At 37.5% G+C, this 17,419-nt stretch overlaps 1 protein-coding gene across 1 annotated transcript; it reads right to left on the reverse strand.

Moving 5' to 3' along the window:
* Window positions 1-1,365: 1,365 nt before the first annotated feature.
* SLC25A32 (solute carrier family 25 member 32) lies at window positions 1,366-17,419 on the reverse strand. The gene is made up of 7 exons (XM_025395386.1): window positions 17,055-17,419; window positions 9,897-10,047; window positions 7,160-7,245; window positions 5,570-5,730; window positions 4,344-4,457; window positions 3,924-4,069; window positions 1,366-2,941 (listed from the first exon to the last, which is right to left on the reverse strand). The coding sequence occupies exons 1-7, from the start codon at window positions 17,206-17,208 to the stop codon at window positions 2,806-2,808; spliced, it is 948 nt and encodes a 315-aa protein (XP_025251171.1). The 5' UTR covers window positions 17,209-17,419; the 3' UTR covers window positions 1,366-2,805.

Genomic DNA, 17,419 nt, shown 5'->3' on the forward strand with positions numbered 1-17,419 from the left:
CCACTTCAGACTCCATCAACCAGGTCCAAGCTGCCACCTGCTCATGACTCGACATTTGTAAAAGCTTCCTAACTAGTATTCCTGCTTTTTTGCCTTTCTCCTGTTTCCTCTATACAGTCACCAGAATGATCTCTCAATCGAAACTCTACCATGGCCTATAAAGCCTGGTCTCTGCTAACATTTATTGGCCCAGGCACACTAAGAGCTTTTTAAAAATTCATTAATTTAATCCTCTCAATAATCCTACAGCTATATACTTTTAATATCCTCATTTGCAGCAGATGCTGTTAGTGATTTACCCAGACCCCTTTTACGGGACTGTTGCACCCATACCCTAGCTGCTGTAGGTGTTGGCTGGTAAGAGCTGACACCTCCGCCCTTACTTGGAGGATTGCCCTTGGCTGAGGAGAGGTACCTAGTCACTCCTCCATCCCTTCTCCCCATAGCCAGTGGTCTGTGACAGCCTGATGTGGGAACCTAATGGCTCAGCCCCTTCACCTCTGGGCAGGACATCTGCTGTGGCCCAATTTATTTGGCAGAGTGCCCTATAAGGTCAGGCTGAGGCTACACTACTCCTGAAACTCTTCTTCCCCGGCCTTATCCTGTTTGCTTTACTCCATTACAGATTTCTCCTGAAAGTGCTCCCTCAGTCACTTGCCCAAGAATCCCCATCTCTGGCATTGTTACAGAGGAACTGATCTAAGACACCATTTTACAGATCAGGAAACCTAAGACAAAGAGGGCTGAAGTGACCTGCCTAAGGTTAAACAGAAAATGGGAAAGCTGAATTTTGAGGCCAGAGGGCCTGGCTGTCCAACCTGAGCTCTTTCCCACCATACTGCAATGGCCACTTCTCCAACCTCCTCTCTCTCCTCACCCATCCCCTCTAGCCAAGTTAATTCCTGCCTCAGGCCCTTTTTACTTCCTCTCCTCTCTGCCTAAAATGTGTTTCCTCTCATTGTGGCTTGCTTCCTCACTTCTTTCAAAATGTTCCAAATATTACCTCAGAGACCTTTCCTGACCCCAACCATAATACCTAAGATAGCAACACTATTCCGCAAATTCTGCTGTAGTTTTATTTATAGCTTTAAATACCTGAAATTATATTACGCATATATTTCCTTTTCTGTCCCTTACACCAAGATGAAAATTGCCTGAGGGCAGAAATATTGTCTGGCTTATTTGCTATATCCTCAGTGCTTGGCGACATACCTGGCAAAGAGCAGGAACTGAGCAACTATTTGTTGTTGAATGACTGAAATTGAGTTCTCTTCTCTCAGAACTCTTACCAGGCTTTGTAAGATATTCTTTACATGTTCTTAATCTATAGCTGTAATTATTTAATGCATTTATCACACAAGCTTGTATGCTCTCAGAGGACAAGAATTATGTTTTATTCATTTGGGAGTACATAGGTTTTTAAATAATGGTGCTGTCTTAAACACCAAATATCAACTGCAGTTCATTTTTTCCATATGGGGACTAATATCAAGATTTCATATGAATTATAGTATAATCCAGAAGTATGAAAAAATACATCACATTTAACTGATAAAGCATTCATCTGCATGTTACAAGATACTACAGTAAATACAACTGAGTACTTATCATTTTCTCTTTACTTTAAAAACAATGCCACTTCCAAAATTTAAAAAAATAGACCTATTTTTAAAGAACTACTTAAAGATGGCTTTGAAAACAATACTGTTTTATTTACAACAAATAGATGGTAGTGCAACAGCACTCGTGGATGTTTATGATAAATAAAAATGCTAGTATTCTGGCATCCTTTGGGAACAGGCCCTTTTATATTTATAGACGTCTACAATGACTCATAAAAGTAAAAATCAATAAAGGCTATTAATTTGTATTTCAACCTGAATTTGAGAAACCAATGAAAATCATTCATTTGGGATCTAGATCCATATATCTGAAAACTAAAGTATAAAGTTTCTCATTTCCATTCACTTTGTCGACAAACACATGCCAAACATTTCAGCATCTGTAAAAGGTGATTTAGCATCTGTAAGAAGTGATTTATAACTATATATGCTAAATAAAGGTTGACACAGCTGGATCCTAGAAGCTCAGACTTTATAAATTTACAATAAAGTATTTATGCCAAAAAACAAGAAATTGATCTAGGATTTTATTTTAAACTATGGAAGTCTCTGGGGAAAAAAAATAGCAATGGAATGATAATAGATGTCAGATATTTCTCTGAGAAGTATATAGTTTCTCCATTTTCGCTAGGTAGTGCATCCCAATTGAATTAAAACTAAAGCATATTTACAGTGGATTTTTTTCTCACTAAAACTTCCTAATTCTAAAATGGTCTAGATTTGGTCAACACCTTATTCAGTAAATCCTTAATTCACCTTGAGACATACAAAGACATTCTTTTAAGGAGCCATTTTCTTGGTATTGCACGAAGGTTAACTTTAAAGCAATCCAGGCAATTAAGTTCACAAAAAGAAGTACATTCATCTAATCCATTTAGCAAATGTTGCGAATCAGGTTCCACCAATAAAACGCAGAAATCTGTGAAACTCTATACTTCGTGTCAGTTTTAGTATTGTGTTGATGGCAGCCATTTCAGGCAGAGGTACCCAAGTTCCATATATATGGGGAAGGCAAAAAGCAGAAATACATTGCGGAAGACTTAGCAGTTCTCTGGCTTCTGATGACTATAGACCAATTTCGAATATGAGCCATGTTTCTATGCAGAATTCTTCTTTTATGCCTTAAACACAAAAGAGCTTGTTGCTGCCTTGGGCAGATATACTGGAATTGTCCTCTTTTAGCTTACTTTCTCTTTTCTCTAAGGTCAAGTAAAAAATGTGAGACGTTTTCATATACCACAAAGGTAATACAGCAGGCTGGAGTCACTCTAATCAAATTAGGAGCAATTCCCTTGTAAAATCCACCGATGCCTTCTTTCCTTTAGAGGGAAAAATAGATAATGCTTAATTTTCTATAGTGCTAGCTTGAAAACATGAAAGTTTTAACTGACACAAGGCATGGAGCAAGCAGCAGTCAAACCTCACTCTGATTTAAGTTCATGTTTTCAATGTCCTCAAGTAATGTAGTTTATATGGGATTTATAGGGATTTACATTCCTTTTATGGATGGACTGAGGAAGAGAGGGTCGGAACATCTCAAAACTGAACTAAAAAGTCCCTTCAATTAGCTATCTTTCAAATGTTTTTAAACGTATGAACAGGCAGGAGCTTTAATTGAGCTAATGTAGACATTAAAAAACCTCATAGCTTGGATAAATGCTAGCCAACAGCACATATAAAGCATATATAAATATAAAATACAGCACATATAAAGATAAAACTTTATTCCTTTAATGCCAATAATATGGCCTAGAAATTTGTCATTTAGGTGTTCATTAAATATTTCTTGAATTGAATTAAATTTAAACATCCTAAATGTTCTGCTCTGTTCTTTTAGAATTAAAGGGAAATATGGTGATGTCTGCCTATAATAATTTAATCTCATACTGAAGAACAAATCATCTCTTTCCTATATAGAAACAAGTATTTGCAAAAGTTATGGTGCCAGTAGCAGGTGTGGAGCCTTCTTGAATGTATTAAGCTAGCTTATGACTTCTTATATTCAACACCATTCAGATATTTTATAACACCTAAATTTTATTTTCCAAAACATTTTCACACATTTAATTTGATTCTTATAACAACCTATTAGCCTAGAAAGTCTTATTTTACAAATGAAGAAATTAAGCCTCAGAGAGATTAAGGCCATGGTCACATACGTAATAATTGGGAAAGCAGGGACCACCATCATGTGTTCACCACAGCAAACTGGCCTTTGCTATAAAACTAGTATCAACAGGATGGTCTAAGATATGCAAGGTACTTTATGAAAACAATTTTTGATATAGCGCATGCTCTCACCTCCATGTCTTTGTGATTACATCTATTACACCACTGTAAAACATGTGTTGATCCTGAAGACGAGCTCTTACGACTTGATATGGGTATGTTGCTGCGACAGCAAATATTTTGGATAGTGCTGCAACAGATATATATTCTACTGTGCTCTAAAATGGCAACACAAAACAGTTTTTTCTTTAGACAGGATTTCTTTTAAAATACAGAAGTAAAAATTATATAGAAAAAACATGTAAATGGATCTTTAAGGGATTCTATTTTTGACATTTGTGTGGCATCAGCCTATAAATATTTAACTATAAATCAGTGGCAGAGCCAGTACTCATTATCACAGCACTACCACCAAGGTAAGCATGACAAAAATTTCTACCTATTAAATACCCATAAAAGGAAATGATATCATTTTTACAAGAATCATCTTACCAACTGGGCTTCTGGTAATCTATTGATATGCTGGTTGTACTTCAACTTCAGCAATTCATACGCCATAAACTGAAGGGCACCGTGTGATGTTCCAAACAGCCCAGGAACAAATCCCTATAAGGGAACGATTTTTAAAAAGCAAAACAACGTATGTTTGAAGAACAATATATTTAAGTAAAATACTTTCTCTTCTCTCTCATTACAGCACTTTAAGCAAATTCATTTAATTTTGCACAAGTCACATTTTTAAAATATTGGGTTAAAAACTTGTAGTAATATAAAGAAACGGGTAGTATTCTCTTCTACTTTATTTTTAAAGGTTTGGATGTTCATATATTAGTTTTTCTTTAAACAGTATACATATAAAGAAGACCCACACTGTCAAGATTTGAGATGTGAGTGGGAAATTAAATTCTGGAAAGTTAAGAAACTAAAGGTAATGGTAAATCAATGAACTGTGCATAGGTATTCTGAAAGAATAAAGCAGAAAGTGATGAAAAGACATAAAATTGAGTAATATATTTACAAAATTCTTGCCCACAGGTCAGTAAAATCCTATCAGCCTTAAAATGATTTTAAAAGCTATTACTCAATTCTTGAAAAACAAACTGAAATTCAACATGTCTAATTTTGATTTTAAACTATGTATGCTTAAAAATTTCTTTATGGGGTAAGCAATAGATGGGAATAGAAGGTAGAAAAGGGGAAAATAAAAAGGAGTTACAAAATCAGAAAACAGATTTGACACTAGGAAGAAATTTTTAAAATATTACAACAGGCAAAAGGTTGGGTTTGATTTGTGTCGTTATTTTTTAATTTATGTAAGATTTGAGATGAATTAAAAACTCAATAAAATAAGATCCTGTTAGGACTGCTACTGTCTTCTCCAGACTACATTATCCCAGGTTCCCAAGAGACCACAGCTTCCAAGGAACGGAGTAAGGAATGAGTGACCTGGTTGTGTAACTTATCAAATAGATACTTGACAAAGTTTTAGACAGATCTCATGCCCACCAATGTCATGATGATACATCCTATGTTAATGGGGACAAACAGCTTAAAGTACAATTTCAGTATTATTAACTATATTTCGGTTTTCATTAAATTGTTTCTTGCTTAAGTTTGGCTTCTTTTTAGGACTTACTATAGGTCATTCAGAACTAAGACAACAGAGCCAATGGAAATTGCCATTTTCAGTTATTTAAAATATATTGATAATTTGTTACCTTATATAATCCACGCACACCTTCATACTTATATATTTTCACAAGTGTATCAAACATTCCTTTATACTGTCGGTGTGGGGAGTTAATAACAGCATCATACTGTAACATAAGGCGAGTTTTTGTTACCCATAATGGGTTTGTAATGCAGAGGGTCATGGCTCCTAAAATGAGATTTCAATAAGATTATTCAGCATACAGATACTTTTGCACTTAGGACAACCCAAATTTAAACCAGTACATTTATGTAAAAAAAAAAAAAAAAAAAAGATAATGCACAGGACCATATATGAAATTGTGAAATGTAGTCTCTGAGGCACAGTCTTAGGGTCAAAGGGTAGACGTCATTTTTGGTAGTCATAAAAAGTTCCTCATGCAGTTAGTGAGAGGTAAATTAAAAGGGAAATGGAAATGTGAAATGCTTTCCCTTTGAAGCATAAGGATAGCAAAAATGTCTTGACTCCTAAACAACGTGGCCTGGTGCAGAGAACAGATGGTAGGCAGATACAGACCTCAGGTGTAGCACATGGTATAATCCGAGAGGGGTTTAAGATAGGCAAAAAGGACCAGGAATCTGGCACCCCAATAATCTGTGCATGTGACACATATATCTACCCCAGCTTTATCACAATCTTTCTCAAATCCAAAGTAACTACTATGCCTCAAAAATTAAATAATTATGTAATACAGTAAGTCACATTTTACATCCTTTATAGAGTGACAATTTTTAAAAAAATTCATCTGGTTAAGTTTTTCACTTGCCAGGTTTCCTAAGTAGTCCTTTATTCAACAAATATTTGGTCCTGTTATGACTCAGGTTTTTGCTAGTGGCTATCTATTCAAAAATGACTAAGTTAGTTTCTGACTAATCAAACATTAAGAAATCAAGGTATTAAAGTAGGAGTTATAAAGACTTATGGCTCTTACTGTTTTTTTCTTCTGGATAGTATACATAAGTGAGGCGATTAAACAAGGCTACTAAATTGTATAATTTGAAAACTAAAATTATACTTTAAAGAAACACTATACCAAATCATTTTAAACCATTAGAGATTCATAACTTTTCTAAACTTTACCACTCTGTTGTAAGTAAAATTCTTGAAATCTGCACAGAGTAATCATAAGAATTTCTTCTAAGAAATTCCATGTAACAGCTGGGCGTGGTGGCTCACGCCTGTAATCCCAACACTTTGGGAGGCTGGAGCGGGCGTATCACGAGGTCAAGAGATCAAGACCATTCTGGCCAACATGGTGAAACCCCATCTCTACTAAAAATACAAAAAATTAGCTGGGCTTGGTGGCGCATGCCTGTAGTCCCAGCTACTCGGGAGGCTGAGGCAGAAGAATCGCTTGAAACTGGAAGGCAGAGGTTGCGGTGAGCCAAGATAACGCCACTGCACTCCGGCGTGGGCAACAAGAGCAAAACTCCGTCTCAAAAAAAACAAACAAATGAAAAAAGAAATTCCATATAACTGATTTAACACGGTTAGATGGGCATATTTAAACTCAGGTGTTCAAAGAAAAAAAATCAAAAACAGAAACTGAAAATTAAGTTTGGAAGGTGACATTTTTATATTTCACACATTGCCTTACCAGCTTCAGCAGCTGAGACAAGGTATTCTGTTGCCTCTAACCGTTCAGCTCTTCCTTCTGTCTTATATGACTTGATGGCATTGTAACTAAAAGAATTAAATGCGAGCAGTTTAATTTGAACAGGTGTCACAAAGTCTGTTTTAAAGTGTATGTAACTCAACAGCATTACCCCAAAAGCAAAAGTCAATGCATAATGCAACCACAAAATGAGACCTTTTTCAAGAATGAATTTGCTGGAAGTGGTTTGCTGCAAGATTATACCACCCCTCCCTCTCAAATGAATATGGCTAGCAATACAAATGTAAAATATTTTAATCAGACACTCATCAATTAATCTCAAAAGATAGGAAAACTGGGAGGAGGTGAGAGTACAGTAGTGGTACGCAGACTGGTCATAAAAGACAAAAGGGACCAAAGAAGGAGTACTTAACAAATATATACTGAGCACCTGTGTTCAGGTACTATCATCAGCTTTCTAATAGACGATAAAAAGATAAACATGTGATGAATTTTTCTTAACAAATTAATAAGGACTATTAAGTGGCACAAAAAATCATAATAAAAGACAACACAGACAATAGAAGAAATTCAGGAATTATGACTGAGATAACAGAAAGCTTTGTGTAGGAGGTAGTATTGAGACAGGCACAGTTTCAACAAGGAAAAAGACGAGCATGGTGAAAAGTAATAAGGGTGGGTGGGAAGACAGGGAAAACTGGCCACACTTGAGTGGTAGACTGAGATTTGCATTTTATTTGGTAGAATATACCCATTAAATGTTTCAGAGTAAGGGAGTCAAATCGGCCTATTTCCTTTAATGCCAATTTCTACTCTTCACTTCGATAATGATCTCAAGTGAACACATTCTTTTTTGCTTTTTGTTTCAGAGACAGAGTCTCATTCTATTACCCAGGCTGGAGTGCAGTGACACAATCATAGCTCACTGTAACCTTGAATTCTTAGGCTCAAGCAGTCCTCCTGCCTCAGCCTCCCAATGAGCTAAGACTACAGGCATGCAGCATCATGATGCCAGACTAATTCTTTTTTAAATTTTTTGAAGAGATGGGGGTCTCACTATGTTGCCCAGGCGGGTCTTAAACTCCCAGACTCATGTGATCCTCTTACCTTGGCTTCCTAAAGTGCTAGGATTACAGGTGTGAGCCACTGCACCCGGCCCAAGAAATTCTCATTGTGAAAATTTTATATGGCTTGTCCTTAGAAACTGTCTTAGAGAATCTATACAACTCAAATTCATAAAGTGTGTGTGTGTGTATATATATACATATATATGTCAAGGGGTGTGTGTGTGTGTATAGTTTCACACACACACACCACTCTAAAGAGAAGAAAAAGAGAAAAAATATTTAAACAATTTTAAGGCTGAATTTTATTTTGCTTTCACTTAAAAGTTACTTTAAGATTGGTTTGGATACTGCCATAAACATATGGGAGATCAAGCAAAATACATGACACAAAGAAGACAAAGGCAAATACACTAGATAGATATTGATGTTTTCCTAACAATGAAACCTATTGAAGCAAAGAAAAGCTTCCTTATTCATGGTTTCAGTTTCACGGATCAGAGGCATGCTCAGAGCAGTGCATGTTCCTGCAATACAGTGTGATGATGCTTTGTGACAACGCTCTTGTTCACTAAATAAGCTGAATGTGCCTGCCACAGGAACTTTCCATGGCTTCTTCAGGAGGCAGGTGACAGTAGTTATTTTAAACGGTGATGACATCTGACTGGTGAAGGAGTAAGGAAAGGAATGAGCTGGGAAGATGATAGGGCAGGTCAAACAAGAAGAAACAATTTGCCTCAAACCCTTTCAGCCATGCACTGGCTTTTGCTTTCTGTTCCCAACAGGGATTTCCTATGGTACGTATTCATATGAGGACCCCAAGGTCTATCCTCTCCTGCTTTTCTACCTTCATCATAAACAAATGTATTTTTGTAAGCCATCTCAAATATTTTGGGAATCTGGCTGAGGATAAACAAGTAATTAATGTTGCTTCAGTATTTATAAATTTTCTGTTTGGGGCACTCTGCAACTAATCTCTGATAAATGGAGAAAATAACATAGTTATTTAAACAATCTTTCGTTATCAAAACTGAATACCAAAGAGGGCTGAAATCTACAGGATTCATTTTGGACAACAGCTGCAGGCTCTTCCAGTCTCTACAACACTTTCCAAAACCACTAATAAATAACAAACCAACTGATTCAACTTTTTCTAATCTAGTGATACTTTGACTCTATTAGAAATGCTCAAGAGTATGTACTGATATGGCCAAAACACCTAATAAAACATCAAAGGGGCCCTACAATTTCATTGCGAATTATCTGGAGTTGGCTGTTTTTCAAATGGCTTTAACTAAAATAAAAAGCTCTCTTAATATTTATTTAGCTTACAAAAGTAATCAGATAAACATTTCATCTTCCTGAATTCACCCCACAGAAATGGCTTCTGTAAGAGTATTACTCCACCTCATGTCTTAGCATTTTTCCTATTAAGAACTTTCTTCCAGACCAAATGGCTTATTAGCCATTATCAGAGGCATCTGATAATCAAACTAATCAAACTAACTAATAAGCCATTTTGTTCTTTCTGATCCTTCCAATTCAGAGAAATTGATTAAATGACTCATCTTATTTCATCATGTGACATGTAAAAATCACTAAAAACAAAAATTCCTTTTTTATTTAATATTGTAAAATCTCCCAAATCTACTCACAAGAAAAAGTAGAGTCCCCAGGATAAACCTGCACCCCACACATTTGGGGTTACTCCTTGATAAAGTCCCCGTAGTCCATCAAGTTTCCAAATAGTAGTCAAGCAATGTAAAATTCCATTATATTTCGGTCTCAGTTCCAATCCATCGCTCACTGCATTAAGGGATATACAAAGTCAGGTAAGAACAAAGTTCTAGCTCTGTATCACATATAAACACAGATACTGCACAATCAGTTATATAAGGAGATAAACTTAGAAGAAAAACTTTTTTTAGGTAGAAAAATTATTTTCCAGGCTTATATATTTATTACATATATTTATATAAATACATACGTACATATATATTTTTTGCGACAGAGTCCCACTCTATTGCCCAGGCTGGAGTGCAGTGGCACGATCTTGGCTCACTGCAACCTCCACTTCCCAGGTTCAAGCAATCCTCCTGCCTCAGCTCCCCTAGTAGCTGGGATTACAGGTACGCACAACCATGCCCAGCTAATTTTTGTATTTTTTTTTTTTTGGTAGAGACGGGGTTTCACCATGTTGGCCAGCCTGGTCTCAAACCCCAGACCTCAGGTGATCCACCCGCCTCGGTCTTCCAAAGTGCTGGGATTACAGGCGTGAGTCACCATGCCCAGCCCAGGCTTTAATATTTTAAAACTACTACATTCATTAATTTATTCAAGTGTTTATTGGGGGCATACCAAGCACTCAAATAATATTTTAGGAAATATTAGATTAGTTCTTAAATAATCCGAAAGTCTCTTAGGTAACTAGGTGTAGACACCTAGGTTTTGTTTTTGCTCCAAGGTTAAGGATTTGAATGTTAAAAAATATTACTCAAAAAATAAACTAGCTAGGAGCCTCAATTATATCGAGTGCTAGCAAGACCTGAGGAGCAGCAGGAAAGAAAATGCAGAGGATGGGGTAAACTTTTTTTCCTGGAAATTCTTTTTATCCTCCCCACCAACATACGTCAAAATCCAAGTAGAAAGTAGAAAAGTATTTCACTTGAACACATCCAAAATTGAACTAGTTTTCCCCATCCCTTCCGAAGTTGCTCTTAACTCAAGTGTTCCATATAGCTCAACAAACGTTATCATCATCTACATAGACGCCCACACCAGATACCTGGGGACTATCCATGAACCCTCCTCCCTCCCATCCCTTTTTATCAAATAACGAGTCTTTTAAATTCTATATCACAAATTTCTCTTGCACCTGTCTATGTCTCAGTTCACACCGCCATCATCCTACTTTGAGATACCATCCGTTTTCAACTAGCATCATCAGCATTTAAAGTAGTCTTCTTGCCAATTTTGTAAAAAATATAACCTAGATTATAAATCTGGCACTTTTTCATTTCACCTCTCTGTAGGAAACAGAAAGCACATTCAAAATAGGGTAACTCTAGGGCATGAGGGATAGTTAAAAGGACTATTTACAAAGGTATGCGCAGGTTGTAGAAAACCACAAGGAATAATACAGTATCAATTATTTCTTTACTGTTTTGAAAAATCACTTAATTATATGAGTATTAAGTATCTCAGTAATCGGCAACGGCACTCTACATCATACAAACCATTCTACATTATACTATAGTATATCCAAACTTGTAATTTTACTATATATAATTTTGTATACAGCTTTGTTTTCCACTCAAGATTATTTGTGAGCATTCCCCCTTGTTATTCAATAGATTCCCCCAAATAAGATTTTAACATATGACATTATGGCTTTCCATCTTATAGATATCCCATAATTTACAGTCATTCCTCCATCTGACATATGAATTTTTTTTTTTTTGGCCATTACAAAAAGTCCTCTAAAGAACATTCTGTACAACAATCTGCATGAACACTTATTATTGCCTTAGAATCAGCTATTAGAAACAGAACTGATATGGGTCAATGGGTATAAACTTAAGTTACAAATACATACTGAACCTGCCTTCCAGAAAGTTTATACAAATTACACCCCACTAGCCATATGAGCATCCCCGGTTCAATGTCCCCTTGCCACTACCTCACCGTGTATAATCCAGCCTGGCAAAGAAGAATCACTATTTACCATTGCCAGGCAAAGGGGGAAAAGTCAATTTCTCTCATCATTAACCCGGCAATGTTATAGCATGAAGGGAGATTACAGTACATCAGGTTTTGTCAGAAGACCTGGGTTTGATAGGTAACTTCCCTAATTCGCTACATGGTCTTACCCTTTCTGAGCTTCAGCATCCTCACTTATAAAATGGGGTAAGTCATGTACCTCACAGGGTTTAGGTTTATATAAGACAACAAGTTTAAAGGCAGGCAGCAGAATGACAGGCTCTTGAGAAATGTTTTCCTGTATAGTTTATATTCTTTCTGATGCTTCCCCTGGATTCTGTGTGTCTCATTCTTCTGTACAGATGCCTTTTTCTAAGAACTTTCCATTTTCCTTTCAATAATAAACTCACAATACCATTTCTCTCTTGAGGTAAAAAGCAAAACCAACCATAAAAACACTACCTGTTCTTTTCATAGGTATAAACCAATGCTGAATTATAATCTCCCCAACATAAAATTAAAATTGTTTTATAGATGAAATACAGTAAATTTTTTCGGTCTAAATCAGGGGTCCCCAACTCCCGGTACCAATCCATGGCCTGTTAGGAATTGGGTCGCACAGCAGGAGGTGAGCTAGGTGGACGGAGTACGGGTGAAGCTTCACCTGTACTTACAGCTGCTCCCCATCGCTTGCATTACTGCCTGAACTCTGCCTCCTGTCCGATCAGTGGTGGTATTAGGTTCTTACAGAATCTTGAACCCTATTGTGAACTGCGCATGCAAGGGATCTAGGCTGCACACTCCTTATGCGAATTTATTGCCTGATGATCTGAGGTGGAACAGTTTCATCCTGAAATCATCCATACCTCCTTCACCCTCATTCGTGGAAAAATTGTCTTCCATGAATCAGTCCCTGGTGCCAAAATGGTTGGGGACCACTGGCTTAAATGACCTCATGACTGTTTTAAAAACATTTGCCGCTAATGAATTAGCATGTAGATCTAAGTACCTATCAAATAGCTTACAATGGCCTATCATAGCACTAAAAAATGCCAATGGACACAAGCTGAAGATAAAAAGTTTGGTGCACAGAAAGGAGCCAAGACAGGACACTAATTTTAAATTCATTTTCAAAGAAAGACAATGACTTCTTAAAAATTACCATCTAGCACTATCACCCTAACACAACCTGTTTAATTTGTGGGATGTTAGTTTTACCCCTCCTTTCCTCTGTGACAGCTCTGTGACAATTAAGAGTTTGTCTCTTTTAATAAAATTAATCTCCCCCCCTACCTGTGCTCTATATTGGTATCTTTAAAATTGCAGATGAATCAAGAAACCAATTGAACAGACAGCTAGTATCTTTTATTTAAAATCAGACTGGAATTGAAAACAAATATAAATGACATTACAAGTAGTAAGTAAGGATAAGTAATGTTTCATGAAACTTGTGTTTCAGTAATGTTTGTGTGTGTATGTGTATGCATTGGATAGCAAAGGTAAAATTTATTTCCTACTAAGTGTTTTGGTCAAAAAAGCTTGTTCCGGATCCTGCTTCTTCAGACAAACCCCCTTAGTTAGATACCTTACTCCTTATCCTCCTGCCTCCATTTCCCAATATCTTCCTTGATTTCAGTTCTTTCCCATTAGTATTTAAACAGACTTAAGTTTCTCCTAAGTATTTCCTCTTTGATCCCAGTGCCTCCTCATCAGTTAAGTGTCTGCAATGAGAAAACCAGCCCCTCCCCCTCCCAATCTCAGCAGGGACTCTCTCATCCCCACTGCAATCTGGTTTGAGCTTCACCAATTACTGCAAGCGCTCTAATTAAGAACCTTCAAAGGCACTCTGGAGTCCTCTCTTTCTTAAGAACCCCTTAATACACCTGATATTGTGTAAAGCCCTCTCTTCTTACACTATCTTGAATGTCCTCTTGCTTCTTTGCCAATAAATTTCCTGGGCCCCCTTTTCTCTGCCCATCCTTAAATGCTGATTTATAGGCACAATTTCCACCAAACAGGGGTGGTGTCTCAACCATTAAGCGGCTTCAACTGCCAGCCCTGTGCTACTAGTCCTGATCTCTCATTCCTAACATCCTGCCCTACTGAGGGTTGCGGTCTTACTGCCAGTTTCCATTTTTACATGGCATAAAAGATAACGTCAATCTGGCAGCTTAAGTTTCTGGAATCATTCTTTGTTTTCATCTCTAGTATTTTAATTTACCCTTTAGCTATACCAAACTACCCACTCATGGTTTCAAACTAACAGCATATGTTATGGAAACAGACTTTCTGAGCTTGACTCCTAGTTCTAGCAATTACTTTGCAACCCTAAGTCACTTGATTACTCTCTGCCTGAGTTTTTCCATAAGATAGGAAAAACAGTAGAACCTAACTCTAAAAATTATAAAGGATTAAATGAGTTAGTACATATAAAGCTCTTACAATTATGCCTGACATATTGCAAGCACTCAATAAGTACTAGCTTATTTACGCTACTGGGTTTTGTGATACCACATACTTATACAACTTTACTCTGCACTACTGTCACTGAATTTTACATTTGGTTCCTTAATATTTTGGATGTAGTCATACTCTCTATATTCTTCACAAGAGCTCACACATATCTTTAACTTGCAGATTAGGCTTTTGGGTATTTAAGAAAATTATTATTTTTATATCTCATTCACATTCTTTGTTGGGACTCTCTCATCATTCTTGAGGGTTTAAAATTACATAGTAAAGTTAAAAGGAGCCTGAACAATCATCCAATCCAATCTTTCCACCTAATACAAGAATATCTTCTAACATTTGTCATCCACCTACTATCTGAACCACTTCTGGTCATCATCAATTTCATTTCTGAGCACTACCACGCTGCCAAACCAAAATCTGCTTTCCTGTAATTTCCACTCAACCTGTGTCTGACCTTAGGATCAACCCACAATAAGGCAGCCCCCTTTCCCACATGGAAGTTCTCTAAATATCTTGAGTTTTTTTTCTCTCCTGAGCTAAACTAGTTCCTCCAGTCATTTTTCATATGAAATAATTTCTAATCTTTCTACCACTCTGGACACCTCTGAGTTCCAATTTATACCTGAACTCACAGAAAAATTCCAGGTTTGGTTTAACAGCGCATGCATTCAGAATTAACCCCCATATCCTGTCTTCATTAGATTTTAATTTTATTAAATGAGTTTAATTACAAGGAAGCATAAAAACTACAGTATGTTATTCAGCATTGATGCTGATAATCAATAAATTTTTATTTCTGTTATTTATCTTCTTAAATTTTCCTCCTTTCTATCATCATTTCAGAGCTACACTGTGAGCTTTATTATTACAAAGTCCTGCTTCCACTCCTAGATTTAGGCCTCCAATCCAATCTCAATCCTTTTATCTGTCACATCAGCCCCACTAGTCTCCCAATACTCTTCCCAATTCATCAAGACTGTTAATCTTCTCAGGTACCAAGAATTCCTTTTCCTCAGGAATGATACGCTTCAAAGCACTATCTAAATTCATCAGGCCAATCACGCTATTCTTCAATGATCACCTCGACTATCACCTCTTCTGCTCCTAGATAAAATGCTACTGAAGAGACACTAAGTCATACAGGCCTGCACCTGCAGCCAAGTCTAAAATTCTTGTAATGTTCAAACCATTGTATAACAGGGACTTACAGCGGTAGTATGGTGAGGGGTTAAGTGCCAGAGGGTTCCAGAGTTAGATTACCTGGGTTTAAATCCCAGATCCATCTTTACAAACTTGTGACTTGGGTAAGTTAGTCAATTTCTGTTATCCTCACCTGTATAGCAGGGATCATAAACTCACAGGATTGTTCCTGTGAATAGATTTACAGGATGATAAATGAGATAATGCATCTAAAGCATAGTTCACTGCCTTGCTCCTAGTAAACATTCGATAAAGATTACTTGTCAATAATTATTTGTGCATGCATCATAAAACTTCATGAAATTATATGCCTTTGTGTTTTTTCTAGAGATAATACTCCATAATTTTCGATGATTTTCCTTCATAGAACGGCTTCTTGCTTCCTCCAGCTGTCAAAATATTAGCCTTTCTATGGGAAACCCCAAGCCCCAATCTTCCACTGAATCTTAAAGATACATATGGCCATCAGCATTGTAGAATTTTCTTGACGGTTTATGGGTATTTATATTTTGTATTCGTATTTCTTGATTTTATGTTGTCTAGAATTACCTTTTATACGACTAAGTCTAATGACTCCAATTAAATTCTAAGTTCCCTGAAGGCAAGAACTTTATTAGATACTTCTGTAGCCCACACAGCAGTCTACAGACATTAAGAGAATATAAATTAAGTGAACTGAATTACCTAATGCTAAGATAAACAACTTCTGTAGATTTAATTCTCAAGGCAGAACTTAACTTGTAACAACTTTATTTGGAAACTATTTTCTGCAATTTCAGTTATCAAAGATCATCTCTGAAACTCTTTTTCCAGACTTCAGTGTCGAGTTTAACTTCTAAAATGCTTTATTTCAACATACTCAATTCATCTAATTCACTTAAAATAGTATTTCGATTCTAGCAACCTATTCTTTCACAGGACCTTGTACCATTCTATAACCGCCAAAAAACAAACATTCAAGAGAATTCTATTCCAAATCTCCCAACCATTCGCTGAAGATTACGTCCTATCCCAATACTAGTCGAGCTGCCAAACCACGTGGGTATGCTAAGATTTCAAAGTTCCTCCAAGAGTGAATGATTTGCACGTGTGAGGACTAAACCTTAAAATGTGACCATCTCTTCTTTATTTTACAAATCAGGCTTTGAATCCCATCTTCTCTGCCAAAGAGGATGTTTTTTCTCAGACTTCTCTACATACACGCCCCCTCCCTTAGTCTTGAGGAGCGTGGAAGATCGATCGCAGGCCGACCCCTCTACAGAGCAAGCACCATTTCCTCAAATCTAGTTCAGGTGAGCCAAGGCGGACAGCACCCCCTTCACCGCTCCTCCTCCTCCTAGAACGGAAAAGGCGGAGGAGATTCAGGCCTCCTTTTGAATCTTTACCACCCAGTTCGGGCTGACAGTAAGAGGATGCAGCCCGGTGTCTGGGCGGGCTCTTACCGGCGAAGCGGATCTTCACGAGGTCGAGCGGGTGCAGCGCAAGGTTGGATAAAACGCCGCCGCTCACGCCCGCTACCAGATTCTCATACCGGACGTGGCGGAATACCGTGCTCCACGCCGACGACCCGGACGCCGAATGGCCCTGGCCCGTCATAGGCTCGGGGCCCACCGACACCACAGCGCCCAGGGCCGCGGAGGTGGGACGCGATGCAGTGGCCGCCACCGTGGCGACGGTCGCCCCTTTTGAGCGCAAGTCCACCTCCGGGACCGGCGAAAGGATTCTTACGCCCACGGCGCGTGAGCGAAGCCGCAAGACTCTAGTACTGAGGGGGCATGAATGGGGCGCAGCCAGTACGTCACGCCGG

The sequence above is a fragment of the Theropithecus gelada genome, chromosome 8, assembly GCF_003255815.1.
Source record: "Theropithecus gelada isolate Dixy chromosome 8, Tgel_1.0, whole genome shotgun sequence".
Classification (NCBI taxonomy): Eukaryota; Metazoa; Chordata; class Mammalia; order Primates; family Cercopithecidae; genus Theropithecus; species Theropithecus gelada.

Excerpts from the sequence above, each read along its gene's own strand:
- SLC25A32 (XM_025395386.1), bottom strand. The coding sequence starts at position 17,208 with ATGACGGGCCAGGGCCATTCGGCGTCCGGGTCGTCGGCGTGGAGCACG. Across the intron at positions 4,458-5,569 it reads GTGTGCGTGGATTATATAAG|GGATTTGTTCCTGGGCTGTT; the intron begins GTAACAAATTAT and ends GTTCCCTTATAG. Across the intron at positions 4,070-4,343 it reads GATTACCAGAAGCCCAGTTG|AGCACAGTAGAATATATATC; the intron begins GTAAGATGATTC and ends TTGCCATTTTAG.